Source organism: Rhinatrema bivittatum, chromosome 11 (assembly GCF_901001135.1).
Source record: "Rhinatrema bivittatum chromosome 11, aRhiBiv1.1, whole genome shotgun sequence".
NCBI classification, from domain to species: Eukaryota; Metazoa; Chordata; class Amphibia; order Gymnophiona; family Rhinatrematidae; genus Rhinatrema; species Rhinatrema bivittatum.
The window spans coordinates 59,870,300-59,889,456 of NC_042625.1; the positions used below are offsets into that span (position 1 = coordinate 59,870,300).

Here is a 19,157-nt window from a genome sequence, read left to right on the forward strand (position 1 = left end):
GGTTATTATACAGTAAAATATCACTTATGTTTTGAAAAACATATACTGTTAAAAGAAGGGGGTAGGTAACTCTAGTTGAGTTCTGAAAGCCTATCAGATTTCAAGAAACCCTTACTGAATTATTCATGAGATGTATTTGCATGTAGCACTTCCATTGCATGCAAATGAATCTTATGCATATTCATTGTGGACATCCTGAAAATTCAACTAGCTTGCAGCATTTAGGGCCTGGAGTTAACTACCCCTACTATAGTGCAATATTTAAAAAAAAATGCACCACTATCAAGTCAACATTTTACTATTTTAAGACAATGCAAAAATAATTGCAGAATCATGCATTTACTGTGCAAATATTCCAAGGGAGGAGGATGTGACAGGGTGAGGAATTTATGTGCCAAGCAGAAGACAGACCTCAGGATGTTCAAATCTGATGATCTGAAGGAAGCAAAACAGCATGACAAGGCAATAACCAGAGCCAAAGGAAAGCTATGTACATTGGGAGAGGCATAACTAGTAGAATAAAAAGGAGGTGCTAATGCCTCTGTATAGGACATTAATGAGAAATTGTTTGGAGTGTTATGTCCAATTCTTGAGCCTGACCTTCCAAAAGAAGTTGAGGAAAAGGTGCTGAGAAGAATGGCCAAATGTTAAAGGGGATGGAACAGCTCCCTTACAGGAAAGGCTAAAGAGGTTAGGGCTGACCAGCTTGGAGAAGAGACAGCTGAGGGAGGATATGATATGATAAGAGGCCTATAAAATGGTGAGTGGAATAGAATAGGTAAATGTGAATCAGTTATTTATTCTTTCAAATTATGCAAAAACTAGGGGACACCATGAATTTAGTAAGAGGCACATTTAAAATAAATCAAATTTTTTTTCACTCAATGCACAATTAAGTTCTCAAATTCATTGCTAGAGGACGTGGTAAAGGCAGCTAACATAGCTTGGTTTAAAAAAAAGTTTGGACATGTTCTTGAAGGAAAAGTTCATAAACTGTTATTAACCAGATAGCCTTTGGGAAAGCCACTACTAATCCCTGGGAATTAGCCACATGGGCTCTATCTACTGTTTTGAGATCCTTCCAGGTACTTATGACTTGGATTGGCCAAAGTTGGAAACAGGATGCTGGGTTTGATGGACCCTTCCTCTGACCCATTATGGTAATTTTTATGTTCTTATGAGGAAGTCCAGAGAAGCCACCAAAATGGTGCAAGGTCCGAACCAAAAACCATATGAGATGAAACTCAAAAGGGGGGGGGTAGACGCATGAGTAACATTAGAAACTATTTCTTCACAGAAAGCATGGTAGCTAGATGGAACAGCTTCCACCAAGTGGAGACTGTGAAGACAAAAACAATAACAGAATACGATCCAGTACCTACTGAATGTGTTGTCTTGATTTCTCTTCTTATTCCATATGCTCCAGACTGAGATCCCAAGCAGTTTCTTTGCTGAGTTATAGCACTATGTAGTTAACTTGTTTCTGAAAACTTTTCCAGATCTGGGAAACCATCAGCATCGAGACCAAGATGCATGTCCGTTTCCTAAACATGGATACCATCCCATTCTGTAACTGACACTGACTGGCAAGAGAAGAAGAGGCTAAAGAGTGGAAAATGCCCCCTGATGGCACAGAAACACTATTTGTCCACAGGCTAAATAGTTTTGCTATGATTGCACTGTATATGCCACTCTGGGGTGAATTTTCAAAAGGTCCTGGTTAGGAACATTTGTAATAAAACCAGGTTTACCCAGGCAGAATGGCTGAACCCATTGAAGTGGATTTTTAGCTAATGCAGAAGTGTAGTTTCATACCAATGCTATGGTTTGCTGCAGTAAAAAGAAGTTTTACCATTTGCCCAACATAAGGAAGAAAACTGGGTGTGTACCTTGAACTTTCAAAAAATGTATGTGCATAGTCAATGCGCACACTTTATACTCCCATTGGAGACGACAAAGCATGCACGTACGTTTTCACCACATAGCCACCCGAACTTCTAATCTTTACAGGTAGTTTTGTGTTTGAAGATCAGGTAAGTTTTTGTGGTCTGAAAAATACAGGCATACTTAGTAAATTAGGCAGCTTATTGACAATGTACTCCTATTGTATGTTTAACCATTGGGGTTACTGCATATCTTGCAGAAATAATATATTCTTTCTATAATAAAGAGCAGGGATTCTTTAGGAGCTCAATAGTAACGCAATTACTTGGCCAGACTTTGATTATGTCATTTTGTTGGGTGACATTGGGACATATGAGCTGCTATAGTGAATGCTTTGAGTTGTTATGTGCAGAAAGCATTCTTGGGGACAGTAGTACATATGAAACTTGAGAGTTTGGTGCTAGAAACCAGATATCACCCTGTAACAGCACGTCCTCCTCCTATGAACTCAAACATGCAGTCACATTCTCAGTGGCTTTTGAAAGTCCTTGGGCAATAAGTAATTTAATAGCAGTTACCAGTGTTTCTATAGGATCAGCGCACTGGGAGCGTGGAGTGGGAGCAGGAGTGTCCCAGCTTTGCACTAACCCAGAGACGTTTCGTGTCTCTTCCAGCTCAGGTGATTATGGCTCTGGGCACAGCAGATCACAAATCTCCAATTTTTATATTAAATTTTCCTTTAGGCTTTCCACAATCCAAAAGTGAGTATACCGATCTCACTGGTGCCGGCTAAGCATACTACCAAGGTTACAGGATCGTTCCCCTGTGCTAAAAACACTTTGGCCTTAGCTAAACTGCAGAGATGCCTATCTGCCTTCACCCCTATGTCATGGTCTAAATCCTTTCTGCTAGAACAGGGTCCCATGCCCACCGACACGCAGGTCGTTACTACCACAAGACTTATTGGCTGGCATTCACTGAAGCCAAAAGCCCCAGCAGGGTCCACTAGAAGGAGGATATCATGTACATAACAGAACAATCAGGATGATCATCCTGGTGCGAGCATAGCAATGCTCCCTTGGAGCTACTGGGGGCGGGACTGAGGGAGAGCACAGCCACTGCATGAAGAGCAAAAGAGAAGCAATGGTGGGGTGACCCAGCCCCCACCAGCAGAAGAAAAAGCATCAGGGTGGGCTGTGGCGCCGGAATCAGATTGGTTGCTGGTGATTCCCAGGCCCCACCAGCTGACGAAAGTGACCCAAGGGGAGATAAGAGGGTGTAGGGAGTGGGAGAGAAGGGAACATTGCAATGGGCTGAGGGAGGAGAAAGAAGAGAGAGTAGGAAAAGTCATTGTTAAAAGGAGGGAAAAGGGGGGAAAAAAAAGTGCAGGCGTGAGCACACACCCACCCTCCCCCACCCCTAAACACACACAATCCCACTCCCCCACCCCGAAACCTCCCTCATGCATGCACATAATCCCAAACCCCAATACTTCCCCACTCACAAACATACAAATAATCTCACATCCCAATACCTCCCCATACGTGTGCGCCCACAATCCCACTCACCAATATCTCCTCCATACACCATCACCAGACACTCTTCACCCACCTCTGCATCTTACCCATGCCGCTGCCACCACCTCCTACCACACACAGCCGCGTCCCACCCACATTGCCATCACCCACCCACCCGTATCCCACTCATGGGTGAGGTGAGGAGAGACGAAGAAATTGGAGCGTGTGAAATTGAGTTCTCCCAGCCATACACCGTACCTTCTTACACTGCTATCCTCTCAACAAACACACAGGGAAGGGAGGGAAAAGACTGCATCTACCCCACCACCCACACAACACCCTCCCCTACAGAGACCCCACCACTTCACCCTGCACTCTCCCCCCATTCGTAGACAGATGAAAAGAAGGGGAAAGAGTACCCACACCATCTCCACACACTCCACCTACACTACTACCCTGCCCATTTCACACAGAAGCGGAGGGGGGAAGAGGCAGCTACAAAGTGCAAGGACTTGAGGGAATAAGTGTACACACACACACACACACACTCCACTTACACCACCAGCTCTCCTACACACACACACACACGTGAGGAGACAGGGAGAAAGTGGAAAGCGAGCTGGAAAATCTGTATGGCTGGGGGACACACTTGCCCCTTCCCCTACACATTATCTACACCACGTTCCCCTCACAAAAGGAGGAAGGAGGAGGAGAGAGCCAGAAGGAAGGACTGGGTGCAGACTCCATCCCACACCACTAATCACCCATACTTTCTTCCTCTCCTCCCATTCCCTGCCCACACCCAGAGGAGAGGATCCCTACCCATATCCACACATATGGGGTGGAAGTGGGGCAGGAAGAGAAAGGGGAGAGGGTGAGGGAGAGACAGAGCCTCTGTGGAGAATGTGAAGGGAACACACACACGGCTCCCCTCCCTTCCCATATACTCCAAGCACAGGGGAGGGAGGAGGAGGCAGCTACAAAGTAATGGGAGGGGACAAAGTGCACACCCCCATTCACTGCCCCCCCCCCAAACACAGACAGAGAGGTAAGGAGGGAGAAAGGGTCTGCCCACCCATATACATCAGGAGGAGATGAGGACCATATGGAAGGTGTGAGGAGGAGAGTGTAAGGAAAGCGTGCTCTTAGCCATACAAACACCCACCCCTTCTGCACACATTCCCCTAATGGCGGGTTGATGAGTAAAGCAAGCACGGGTGCAGCCCCTAAACTCTATGTCAACTCCCCACTAAGTACACTTGTTAATCTATCATCCAGTTTTTAAGTATACGCATATAGTCACAAACTGATCTGCGTTACCTCTCGTTTAAGTACACCTTACTTAGGTGATTACAGCATTGACACTCAGGAAAGTTGACATTCACTGCTCTCATCTAATAATCAAATACTTATTCCCATGTGTATCAAAAGCCCAATTAATCACTCTTATCATGCCTTCACTTGTCAACCCTTAGTATGTAAACCCTGCATACAAGGCCAGTCTCCTATTTTAATAAGTGATTTCCTCATCCATCATTTGGAAAGCAAGCAGATGGCAGCAAGAAAAAAATCCCAGCCTGTACTCCACATCCTTTGCAGGCTGAGGCAGAACTTTAAACCACAATATTAATTGCAATTTTTGAGCAGTTTGGCAGGGAAAGGGAAGAAACAGTAGGCACCCCATTATCCGGTCTGTACAGAGCTCCACATGGAGAAGACAACACTAGAAAGCATTTTGGGGTCATTTTATCACTTGCCTACTACCATTTGACTTTTGAAAGCAGTCGCAACCTAGAACTGGCTTGACCTAGAAGCGTTAAAGTTCTTTAACCGTGTTAAATAAACCACTCAAACAATACAGGCCTGCAAAAACTAAAAAAGGAAAAACAGAACCTAACGGCAGATAGCAAACAGTAAGGCGCACCAAGTCTCCCCATATTCCTTTCCTGTTACAATACTGCAAGCCATCGTTGAGCTCCTACCATCTCTTCCCATCCCTCTGAATATGCTATGATTGTCCCAAGCTATTTCCAATTCCAAACACAGTTTTTACGCCCACCACCAGGCCCATTCCCTGTATGGTAGATGGGTAGCTCCCTACCCTCCTTTGCGCCCCAGCTGAAGACATAAACCCAAGATTGTGTTGTATATAAGTGGTTTGCAGTGGGTTAAACTGATGAACTACTGAAGTTCAACAAATCACATTTGCCATTGTTTCAAGGCATCTAAGTTTTATTTTGGAACCAAAACTGTTCTACTCTGTGATCTGTGTTATTTCCCTGTGTAACTTTTCAATTTTTTGTTGATATCCATCTAATGCTTTTTAATGCCGATTTTGAATCATTGACGCCCACCCTCGCCCTTCCCCTTTTTTGGGGCCTGACATGAAAGCACCAATCCCACCCCCGCTCTAAATCCAGCCGATTCCAAATTCACAGATTTTGCTCTGCCTTTTTCACAGCTTAAACACCACTGATTTGAAAGGAGCGTAACACTTGAAATTTTATAGCAAAATACTCTTTTTTTTGTGTGCACACTAATTGAAATATGCACATACACAATTGATCATCTGCAAATGCAATTAATTTTGTGTGTATTAAAACCTTTAGTGTGCATTAAAATGATTTGTTGCACACTAAATGGGTTTTTACTTGCACGAAAACATTTAAAGAAAGCAAAAAATGAAATTATATAAAAGAAAATGAAAAAAAAACTGCAAACAAAACATTTTCAACTGCACATTCCTAAAAATGTCCTCTATTTTGATAGAATATGATCTGGTTGACCTGCTTTTCATTTGTGCGTTTCCCCATAGGCTCAAGGCTATTCTTGGCAGGGAGGGTGATGTGAACTGGTGGCAATTACCCCAGACCTGGTGCTTTAGAGGACCCCCCACCCTGCCAAGATAGTCCAGCTATAATTTCACTTTGGGAGAGCTGATCTCGGCGGGAGCTGTACCACAAAGTCCCACCACTACTTCTGGGCTCTCTGGCCGGATACCAGGCCTGATGCCACCATCTCCCTCCTCCCCTCCTGCATGGTCATTCTTTACAGTGCCACAGTCCGGCCAGATCTTCTTGGTTCAAGGCTTGCCTCCGGCCCTCTGGTCTCCCCACTACTCTTGCAGGCCCCTTCTCGCAGCTGGTTGGAAATAAACTTCAGGTCCCACAGGCTCTCCTTGGCTGCTTACATCTAAAGGAGCTCCAGCCCCAATAAAACCGGTAAAAAATAAAAATCCCTCCAGAGCCCGAGAAAGGCAGTGCCCCTGCTCTTTTTTTGGAAGGGGAGCTGCAGTCCCAGCTCTTTTAAGCCTAATGCCTAAATTCCTCCAACAAGCAACCTGCCTTAGATCTTGATTCTTTGGGCCTTCTTTCTATGTCTAAGTTTTTGTTCAGTATTTTTCCTTTCTTGGTAAAATGTTGGGGGTCAAGCAACCACTGGTAGGATTCTTGATGCTGTTGCACTGTAGCCATGTTCTGAAAGAGTCACAAATCATGTCATACTCACTGGATCCAACTGGCATCAAATGCGCTTCACAGAATAAGAAGTGTGAGATGTAGTTTGGCTATGTTCCAAAAATAAAGCATTCCACGGCACTGAGGGGAACAACGGAAAGAATCTGAAAAACCAGTGGATTGTTCCTTAAAAAAAGTGAACTTGTGTCGAAAGCTCATGACAGCTTCTTGTCTACTGATCTGAGGCCTTGCTGGCCAATACATTGTAAAATCTAAGCTAATCCTAAAACTATCTTGCCTTAAAACTTACTTCCTGTTACCAGGTACACCCAAGCTTGTTCTGCAGCAGGTGAACTGTGATGTGTCAGAATGCTCCGCACTACTGTGGGAGGCTGAGGCCTGCTCTGCTGTAGTGCTCCTTAAAGGTGACTGCCTCTTGGACAGTCAAAAAACAGAAATGAGCAGGCTTTCCTATTTCTTTACTGTAGTTTTAAAAGAATTATTATTCTAAACGTTCATACATCAGAACTCCACCCAAGACCTGCAATATTACCCATTTCCCACGGTTGTTACTCAAATATGAAGTGGTTAGAAGGCTGGACATAATTAAAGTTGTGATATTAGCTACTGCAATGCCTTTGGGTGTGACATTATCATCCAATGTGTGTAGGTGAGCATTAAAACCTTATTACCTTAGATATTTCATAATAGCAGTGAACTCCAGGACCTTGCATTTAAGCAGGACTAATCATGACTGGATTTCTATGCTGGTTAAAAGTACTCAGTTGTAGTATGCTTTTTCATTTTAAATATGTTTGTATGATTTTTTTTCTTCTATGCTCATTAAGGAAGGGATATATTAATGCCAGACACAGGAGAGGTTAACACTGTACATGATCCACTGTCCCCCCATCCACTTTCCACTATTACCTTCCCTGCGTCCGCCCTCCGACTCCCCCCCCCCCCCCCCCCTGTTCTCCATCTCAATCGAGACTATTATACGCTTGATTTCGTTTTAACATTGATGGCTTTTTTGCTTACATCTTGTATAAGAAGTTTACTTTTAATACCTTGTTGCCAAAAGTTTTTTAAATATTCTTCGTTCTATGTAATGCTCACAAGCTCTCTTATTTGTACTATGTTCTTCGTTCCATGTAATGCTCTTAGGCAAGTTTATTGTTTCACTGTAAACCGGTTTGATTTGCATCCAATGCAAGAAGATCGGTATATAAAAAACCAAAAATAAAAATAAATAAAATAACCCACACACAGTTCTGCCAATATGCCTCACTCCTGAGCTGTATCATTCCTGCTGTTCCACAATTGAGACTCTCACACATAGATCGCCAGTGCACCTCATGCCTGAGATGCAGCAGCCCTGTTATGTCCCACATACATAGCTCTGCCAATGCACCGCAATCCTGAGCTGCAGGACCCCAGCTATTCCAGTATTGAGGTACCCACCATACACAGCTCTGCCAATGCACCTAATTCCTAAACTGCAGTATCCCTACTATTCCAGTACTGAGAGCCTCATACAGCTTGACAGTGCACCAACAGTGGCTCCAGAAATGTTTGTATAAGGGACCATAGAAGGGACAAGGTGTATGACAGGGTGGGCAAGCACCAAGTGCTTTTCCCTCCAACCAATGAAAGTGCACCAGCCAGATTACAGGGTGGGGGTGGGGGTGAGGGTTGGGTTCAGCTTGGTGGACAAGCTCCTTATCTATGGGGGCCCTCCCAAGCTTTCCGTCCCCACCCCTGGAGCTACCTGTGTAATACAGTTCAATCCTGTGCTGCAGCAGCCCTTCTGTTCCAGCACCAAGGCCTACTACACACACACACTGCTCTGCCAATGCACGTCAGTCCTGACGGTGCAGCACCCTCTACTATTTCAGTACTGAGATCCCCCACAAAGCTCTGATTATGGATCTTAATCCTGACCTGCAAAGCCCCTGCTATTCCAGTTATTGGCCTGCAACGTGATGTGGACCCATGCCCATGGGTGAGGAAAATGAAGGTCCACCTGATTCCCTTTACATGGGATGTCAGCCAGGGATCTGAACTGACCCCACTGTATTCACAAACTGAACCGTAGAGCGTGTGCAGATAAACCAGCAGCTAGTGCTCCAATCCTGTGCTAACTCCCGCAGCTCAAACACATCATGCTTTGGCTTTTAGTAGCAATATTCAATACCTGACTTTCACAGAGAATTTTTATTGGCAATGTGCGGTTTCATTTAAACCAATTAGTATTAGGTAAAAGAACATTGCTTCAATTAATTACAGTCTTCTGCTGATTCTGCAGTCTTTCTTATTACTTAGTGCTATGGAAAGCTTCCCGGAAATTTACTCACCAGAGTGGAGACAGAGAAATGCGATTGGTTCACTTTCAAGGTTTCTTTCCATCAGTCATTGACACACTTTTACTACATGGTCCAAATAAAGAAATATTATCATTTTCCATCCATTAACATTGCCGTCTATGATTTTAAATAAGGAGGAAAGACAGATGTTGCCAGTTACTTCAGGGCCATGTTTTAGGGTTGACCTCATTATTTTCTTGGGTTGTGGATTTAATTGCTTTGTAAAATTTAAAATCACTGCACAGGAAAAATGATTTAATCAAACACCTCTTTTACCAGTAATAACTTTTGCTTGTGTTGCCGATTTCCTCAAAAACCAGATACAGTACTGAACACAAATTCAAGGCCATGGGAGGGGCACACAGCCCTGGCTGCAAGCCTCTGGGTCCAATTCATTAAATTATCAAGGCACTGTGGTAAAAATGCACAATTCAGCAACCCCTGGGATGGTTGTGTAGCACTGCTGGATAGTAGGAAAGCACCCAAACTAGCAAAGGACAGAAGGAACTTTGTGGTTATACAGTTAGGTAATCTGAAAACCCAAGGTCAGATAGTGTCAGGAGGTAGAGGGCATTTAAACTTACATTCCAGGATTTCTACCAATTATAACTGGATAAGAAAATAGAACTGTCTATCGGAAATGGCTTATTGTCAGCAGGGAGAAGCCACCTTTAACTGGACAATGCATTTTAGATCCAGGAGGATCTAGAGCTAGCTACAGGAATGATAGGAGTATCTTTTTCTTTTGCTCCAGAGGATAAAGCAGTGATGTTAACATGTCCCACCTCTGTCTAGGATATGGTTGTTATGTTGAAAAGACATCAGGGAATACTGATGATAAACTAGCTCATGATCCTGCTTGGGTCTGTAACTGGACACTAAGCCACTCTGAAGTTTGACACTGATGGGGCCCCTTTTACATAAAAATAATCTCTGCACCATGCATTAACTGCCCATGAATGCCTTCTTTACTGAGGATTGTTGCTTGTTATTTTTATTAGATCAAATTTTAAGAGAATTGAAAAAAAAATATTCTTCATGCATGCTGGTGAAACTTCTAATGATTTTGTAATGAATGGGTAGCAGCCCTAGGTTAGCTGTGTAGACCCTTTTCAATAACCCATCATCTGCAAAACAAAGGAAAGTGTCTCCTCCTTTAAATATTACTCAGGCATCTCACAGAGGGCAGAGCTCCTTCTGCTTTTCAGCTCCTGTTTATTGCATTATCTGTTTTGGAAACTGCTTTCAAAACACGTTTTAACTTGTTAGGATGGAGGTGTGACTTTTGGGTTAGATCACCTAAGTACTAGGCTGTTAAGCCAAAAGACAGAGATCAATACTGAGCAGAGAGTGGCAAGTTAACCAGGTCAACTTAGCCAGCTAACTCTCTTCCAGATAGGTGGCAGGAAACAAAACCTACTGAACATATCTGGTTAGGTTTAAAGTTACAAAACAAAAAAAACAACAGCAGGTGGTGTGTCTCTCATGCCCTGAATCTTGGTATCATACATGGGATGCTAGACCTCAACAAATTTGTGTAAGTCGTCAAACATTTGGCAGCATCACATATACTTATGTCCTTTTAAACCAAATATTTTTTTTATTTTTGCAAATAAAAATGTCCAGTTTATTAATGCAAAATACTCAGGCCCAAACTTTAGTGAAGTACTTAGCTGATGTATCAAGTGTGCAAGAGACCTCTGTAATGTGATGAAAGTTACAGAGTACTATAAGTCTGCAGTCTAGATATATCTTAATGGTTTCCTGTGGCCCCTGATGAATGCGTAAACTGCCAGTACCGGGTGTATGTATAGCTGTTTTCAGTGCATCCAGCGTTCTTCAGCTTTTAGTGGTTCCCAACTTCCATCATGTTACAGAAGACTATTGCACGCTTGATCCATCAGCTAAGTGCACTGGCTTCCTTCAGTGAGGTTTGGGCCTTTGGGTATTTTGCATTGAGTTCAATAAATTGAATGTTTATTTGCAAAAAGAAAAAATAAATAAATTTGGTTTGAAAGGACTTTCATTGACATGGTGGCACATGATTAGACTATATATGATGCTGTCAAGTTCTGATGATTTACAACAGGAATTTGTGGAGGTTCTAGCCTCGCATGTATGATATCAATAGTCAGTGCATGAGCGATTACTTGCTTCAGTTTTTTTGTTTTATATGTTTGTACGAACAAGGCATTTTTGGATTCCTTTATATGATTTAAGTTTAAAGTTAACAAGATAAGCTTACCTGGATAATTTTAGACTCACTCTTCACCATGACCAGACTTAACTGTGAGGAGCAAGAAATTTAACATCTCTGTTTTTTCCAGCTAAGTCCCAAACGTCAACGGACAAACCTGCTGAATATAGATTTCAAAGGCTCAAAGTGACTTGCCCATGATCTTACAAAGACATAGTCAGAGCCGATGTTTGAGTTCCTAAAGTTTAGGAGTTTGTCTCATTTAGAATTCTAAGCTTGGACTACAATTATTAGGAATTTATCAAGCACCCACCCATTGGAGTCCTTGAGCTCCAAACAACATCCCAGCCAGCATATTCTGAGTAAATTGCCTTTTATCATAGTAACGTAACAGTGAAAGAATAGGCAATAGCACCTGGAAGATCAGGCTTCCTTGGCTCGCCCAATCTGCCCAGTTAACCCCACTTAATTATCTTCCTCCTTTGCCCTTACCACTACTCTCTCTCTGTCCTAGGCATGCTACAATTCTGTAAGTTTTGGCTACTATCACTTCCGCTGTAGGTTATTCCAAGCATCCACCATCCTCTCACTAAAGTAGAATGTCCTTCAAGTCTCCCTCCTTCCAACTTCACACCATGAGCCCTTATCCTTGAGCTTATGTTTCTGTGTGTAAGGTAACCAGAAGCATCTTTCCCTTTTTCTTCTATATATCACAGAATTCAGATCCTAGCATCATTTCTGCCCTCTGCTCAATCTGCAACTTTAAACCAGAGACTAGTCTGAAAAAAAAATATATGCAAAGTGATAGGTTCTTGGGGTTCCTCAACTCTCTTCTTCATAACCAAATTCAATTTCAATTCAGATTTTAAGTTCAACATAAGAATACCCAACTACAGATCTGATTGAATAATTTTCAGAAACACAGTTCAGGTGTGTGTGTGTGTGTGTGTGTGTGTACCATGCAGCGAACCAGCCAAGCCTCAGAGCAGGGCCTAGCCACAAGGGCTGCTCAACTCACCAGGCTGCCCTCTGACTCCCGAACACCAACAGAGGCAGGCACGGCCGCCGGATGGCTCGTTGAGCATACAGACCAAGAGGGAGAGGGAGGAATCTCTACTCAGCTCCCCTTCTCTTCTCAAGAATTTTTTTTTTAAACTTTACCTGAGCTCAGCCCTTCCCGATTGAGAACAAGCATTGTCTCGCTGTGGGGGGGGGGAAGAGGGTATTTACCTTCACTGCAGCATTCAGAGTCCTGCACCCACTTGCCTTTCAGATGAGTTTTAACAGTTGAGTCCATGCCAGCTAAAAATCCAGCTACTGGACCAAGGCCCTCATCTGAGGGATCATGGAAATCACCTCAGGAATTCTCAACTAAGGGAGGGACCATAAGGTATCACCACGGGAGAGCGGGGCAAATTAATTTCCTTCTTTTCTCCTAAACTTTAAAAATCCCCAGTAGGGAGACTCATGTTCATCATCTGCTGGAGAAAGAGAAGACTGGTGGGCTGATGTCACTGTAGGGTACTTGTACTGTGATGTCAGCTTTGCTCAGTCTCCATCTGTTGGTAGAGGTGCATAACCCACTGGTTCTGGATTAATCTGTTAGACACTAAGAAATGGATTTCTATTGGCCCTGGAGACTGCTAACTCTTTGCTATTAGACTACCTCACATCTCTGCCCCTGGGTGTGTCTGACCCATTACACATACACATCCTCAATTCCTTAAAAATCACTTAAATCCTATGATCTGAAATGGCCTCAGACTTGATAATCATGAGGGTTGGGGTTTGTTTGTTTTTTTTGCTTTAAATCATTATACAATAAATTAAACAAATATTGAGGGGCTTCTTGTCTGAGCACCTTAAATCACTCCTACCAGTTTCTAAAGCACTACCACACATACTCAGCAACGCACAATAACTCATCACAGACTTCTGCTGCCTTTGAAATGGCTCCTGCTGCAACTGGTGACTCTGCAGATAGATGAACAAATGCAGCACTATAAACTGCATTATTTCCAGTAGTGCTGCATGGATTATCTATGAACTGAATACTTTTAAATGACCTGGACTGGCTGCTGTTGGAGACAGGATACTGGGCTCGATGGACCATTGGTCTGATCCAGCATGCCTCTCAGGGATGTGGTTCAGATAGGAAAGAGACAAATCCTGAGAACATCTGATGTAAACCATCATCTGACTGGCTAGCACAGAAAACCTCACCATAATCCTTACTGGCTCATAATGAGAATTTTACTGTCTTAGCGGGATGTGTCCTTGGTAGTTTTCTGATGGGTGTACAAAGTTTGAGTCTTAAGCTGGGTTGTCAGTTGTTCTCTGGTTTGGCTCACAGAAACAAATAAAATCTCATCTCTGTGTCTGAAACATCAATTTAACTATCCCTAATAAAAACTTAGACAGCAGTGAGGCAAAGATTTTTATTGGAATGACACTCATGGTGTGTGAACACGATGGCCATCCAAACAGATGACAAGATTTCTTAGTATTTTAACCTAATCAAAAAAGAGACTCACTCTCATACAAGTTATATATATGGGCAGATTTAAGATTTCAGCAACAGAAAGGCACAAAATGTGCCACAAAGCCTGTAGGTCAGATTGCTTTGTACTGATTTAGAGCTGCTTTACAGGACTGGCACATGAAAGGATTTATTCTTCACCCCAAACTATTTATTTACTAGCCAACTAGTTTTCTACAAATGAGACTCTCATATATAGAACTTTAAGAGCCAGATTTATCATCATTTTGCTCCAGTACAAAAGTTGGTCCAGATTTATTGCTGACAAGATCCTGATATTTTCAATGAGACCACTGCATGCACAATGGAAACATGTTTGTACTAGAATAAAATGTCAAATTTGAACCTAAAGATTTAAAAAAAACCTGATTTTATTAAATCAAAGTGCATTTATGTTTTCAGTTTTGACACTGTTTGTGTATGGACTTGACCATACACAAAGTTACACCTGTTCCAAGCAGGCTATAACTTGTGCATTGTAACTTACATGCATACTTTTAAAAATACAAAAGAATATGCTAAGTCATACCCCCATCCCAACACCACCTTCTGGACTGCCTACTCCCAGTGGGTAAAAGTATGCATTAATCCAGGTATGTGCAGATGTTTACGTGCACTGGTTCTCGGCTGATTTTTCAAAGCACCACTAAAATGCATGCAAGTCGCTTTGAAAATCAGGCTCCGAGAGGCCAGTCCTTTTCATAAGGCATACATTGCTTGCAGTCATTTCACTTAATAAACCAGGGCTGTGACTGTCCAATATATAGCTCACCACCCATCACAGGTTTCTATGCGGCAGCAGAAATGCTGCCTGCCAGTCCCACTGCTGAAGGGGCTGCCCTGGAACAAGTGACTGGCTTCCAGCACTGTGCAGGTCTGAAGATGTGAGCCATGCAGCGCTTGAACGACTGTACTGCTCTCAAAGCTTTGCAAGAACCACCTGGGGAATTTGGGCACTGCATGGCTCATCCTCGGACCTGAATAGCACTGTTCTTAGATTGGTCACTGGTGGCTGCAGTAAAAGCTGCAGCAAACAAGGTGAAGGGGTAACCTAAAGTAGTGGGCGCTGAGCCAGGGGTCATTATGGGCCGGTAACATCAGGTCTCCCTGCTTCTGTTGAAAATCCAGGTATTCCAGCCATCTGCCTTCCTCGCAGCCAAGCAATGCTAATAAATGAATCTGCTGTGTACAGCACTGCTGTTTCAAATACTGAAGAATTACTAAGAGAACCAAGGCTTCTACTAAAATCAAGCTTTATTCTGAAGAGGTGTGCTGTAAAAAGAATTTAATTCAGTGATATATAAGTTACAGCTCCTTAGGTATTTTTTGGATGCACAAACTCTCAGAATATACAGGACAATGCCTGATTTACCAAAGGACTCCTACAGGTAAGCAGAAATTTACATAAAAGGTAATATATTCATCTCAATAAAACTCTGCTTCGCCTACCTTTTTCTTCCCTACATTTTAGAATGTCAATTTTTTTTTTAAATTGGATTCTTTGCAAGTTGTGATAGCTTTGATTGAACCAACATAAAAATTATCCAAGAAAGTTATGTTGCATGAGAGACCACAGGCCCCTTCTTTTATATAACATTATTTGGAAAACAAACAAACAAAAAATCCTTCCAGTCAACATTGTACTCTCTCCTCTCAAGCAATACGTTTTGCAGTCACTGAGCCTGTGGTACACATATGACTACAAGACATTAATGAATAGTTTGCTATTCTGTAATAAAAACAGCAGGGATGTTCTCGTATGGAGTGTACTACTCAGGTGGATTGGCCTCTCGGGGCTTTGGGTAGGCCCTGGTGGGACTGGTCACATGATGAGAGGTGGCAGTGGGACCTCTCCATTTGTTTGCTGTGCAGTATCCTCGCACGCTGGAGAGTACAGAATGAAGGGCTCAGAGGAGCCACTGCTGAAGTCCAGGCCAGCAGGGCTGAAGAATGAGACGAAAGGCTGTGGCCCGGGGCCAGAGCCCAGGCTGAAGAAGAAAAGAGAAAGACTGCAGGCTGCCACCGGAGACCAGGCCAGCGGGGCCGAAATGGAGAAGTGAGGCCTCAACCACCACCAGAGATCAGGATGGTGGGGCTGAAAAAAAAATGAGGCTGCGGCTGCTGGTGGGGATCAGGCCGGCAGGGCTGAAACAGAAAGCGAAGCGAGGCTGAAGAAAGTGAAGAGAGGAACAATTGTGTGAGAGGGTGCCTTCGTGTGTTTGTATAGGTGCCTGCCTCTGTATGTGTGTGAGTGAAAGGGTGCCTGCATGTGACATTGTGTGAGAGATTGTGTGAGAGAGAGAGAGAGAGTGTGTGTGTGTGTGTGTGAGTGAGTGAAAAGGTGCTTAAGAACATAAGACTTGCCATACTGGGTCGGACCAAAGGTCCATCAAGCCCAATATCCTGTCTCCAACAGTGGCCAAGCCAGTTCACAAATACCTGGCAAGATCCCAAGGAGTAGATGGATTTCCAGCTGCCTATCCCAAGAATGACATACACATGGACACTGCAAGGCTCTGAGATTGTATAGGTGCTTGCATGCAGGGTGTGAGAGAGAGAGAGTGCCTGCCTCTGTACATGTGTGTGTGAGAGAGAGAGAGAGAGGGAGAAAGGTGAGTTTGTGCATCACAATTTTCTCCTGCTAATCCACGACAGGATGTCTGGAAATCTAACGTTCCCAGGTTTGGAGAGCAAGGGATATATATTTTTTTAATCCTTGCTAGTTTTAATTATTGGGTGTTATTTGATGTGTCTCCCAAACACCCATAAAAAAACATTTTTAAAACATTTATGAGTTTTTAAATTATTTGATATTCTATTCATCGGCTGTTTATAAATATTTCTCCTTTTTTAAGTATGGTTTTGCTATCATGTTTTTTTTATTTTTCTTGGTTTTAGTGGTTGATGTTTTATGAGGCATAGTAATTTTTTTTTCATACACAGTGTCTGACTTGGTGCAGTTTCCAGTTTAGCTTCTATTTATACTTTATAGTGTCGTTATTCTGTATTTGGTTAGGGTCTGTGTTCTGTCAGATTGAGATGAGTTATATTGTTAGGGTGTAGTTTCTGTGTAGGGATCTATCACAGCTAGGCTTGTTCTGTTTTTCTAGTGGGAAGCATATAGATGTTTTAGGCTTGGTGTAATATTTGCAGTGTTGCCTTTTCGTAATCAAGGTTGTTACTATTTGTGTTCTGGCAGTTAATGCTGTTATGCTATGGAAAGTTTACTGTATTGTGATTGTAATTTAGTTTACTCAGTTTTCTGAGGTCCAAGCCAACACCCAACGTGTGTTACAATACACCTAATGTCATGACTTCCAAGTATCTTTTACTTTTTTGCAAGGTTTTCTTGTTGGCACCACAGCAATGCATGTAAATATAGAGTCCGATATTCAAATGCTACTTAGCCAGATAAGTTCAGTTTATCTGGCTAAGAGGTGGCTGCTGAATATCCAGCTATACTCTGCAGCCACCAATTAGCCAGATAAGTGACTTATCTGGTTAAGTAGATAGCCTGATAAATATGGCCACTGTCTGACCACTTATCTAGTTAATTGGATAGGTTTGACCTGCCTGCCATTCAGCAGGTCTAACCTAGCCAGATATAATTTATCTGGCTAAGTAGTGCCAAATATGGGAATATTCAGCAGCATAGCCATGCTGTTTAATATCCCATGTAAGTAAGATGGATAAGTCTTACCCGGTTAATTTACCTAAATAAATTGCTTTGAATATTGAAGCCATAGTATACTTGCTATGATATTTTTATTTCATTAGACAATATTTTGAATGTCCTTATTTCATGTAAAATCTTATTACAAATGCATAATTTTTAAATTGTGTGTGGATAGTAGGGCTAGGGGATGCAAGCCTATAAGCTTTGCATTAGGTGTCTAATACCCTTGCAACAGCCCTAGCACCATGTGGGAAAGCTGTATATAATGATGCCGCAGTGCTGGCTTAGGAGGGCACTCACTGGATAAGCACAAGAGAAGCAGCATAACAGCAACTACCTTTGTGTGTGCTTGAGCCGCTGGCTGGCAGTGTGGCAGTCTCATTACTTGGCAACTAGTTCAAGAGCTGATTGGTTGGAAAAAGATTTTAACACCAGACCAGGAATCCAGACAGAGTTATAATCAAATTTGTAGGGAGCCCAACCAATTGCACGGATTGAAGGGAGGACTACAGCTCAGTTTGCTCACCCTTGGTCTAGGATGTGCTCTTCTTCATTTGTTAGGAAAAATGTGAAATTTATGTTGGAGATTTTTGTCTCAATTTTAGCAGATTCCAGGTCACATGATATACCTTTCAACAATTAGCTTGGTGTGCTTTTGGGGGCTGTTAAAGCACATGCACAGAGAGCACAGGAGTGACTCACAGATAGCACATGGGCCGGTTTTGAAAAAAAACCTCCTGGGCTGATATTTATCTGCAATCAGCCCCTAGTAATGATGCAGCCAGTAGTATGCTGCTCTATGGGTGAGGTGGGGAAAACATCTTTTGTATTTAATCTTACAAAAGAAACCAAGATTTGTCCACGAGGTATGTCAAAGTTATAACTTTCCTCTATTGTCTGACCTCCGACGACTTCTACCTCCAATTCAACAAGCATAAGCTTTCCCTTTTGACATTACATGATCTCAGTACTTAACATAAATAAAATTATCATGGATTTACTGAACAGGATTTTTTGGAAATATTTCAGGGGGTCAATCCTGCCCTAAGGATGTATATATAATACCTATGTACGTGGGCTGCCCTGGCATCTCAAGTGGTACATGCTCGCCCTTGCCATTTGGAAGGTCTCTGCTTCGATCCCCACGTTGGGTGTTCTACTCCCTGGGCCAGCTGAGGATGCTACAGAGATAGAATTCACCTCGCTAGGGGCAGAGGTGGCATTATGGCGATTGCTTAAGGGTAATAACTGGTGACCAGACTCAGAGCCCATGATTGGAAGGTTCCAGAAGTGGCCAGGGCCGTCACTACAATGACCAAACATCGATAAGTGGGAGGGAGGACGTGGTTAGAATATGCAATAAGGGAAAAACATCCTTGGCAGGGTTTTGACTGAACTGGAAATACTAAGGAAGGGGAGAAAACTGTCAGGTCAACCCCTCCCCCCCACACACAAAATATACCAATGAACACTGGCTGCCAGTGAATACCCACCTCAAAAAAAACAAAATCAAAACTAAAACA

General features: G+C 42.8%; 1 protein-coding gene across 1 annotated transcript in view; it reads left to right on the forward strand.

The window, feature by feature from the left end:
• Window positions 1-8,123, forward strand: part of TESC (tescalcin) — an 85,574-nt gene extending 77,451 nt beyond the window's left edge. The window contains exon 8 of the mRNA XM_029620070.1: window positions 1,500-8,123. Coding sequence (XP_029475930.1) covers window positions 1,500-1,577 — 78 coding nt within the window. The 3' untranslated portion in view covers window positions 1,578-8,123. The remainder of the gene's footprint in view (window positions 1-1,499) is intronic.
• The last annotated feature ends 11,034 nt before the right edge of the window (window positions 8,124-19,157 follow it).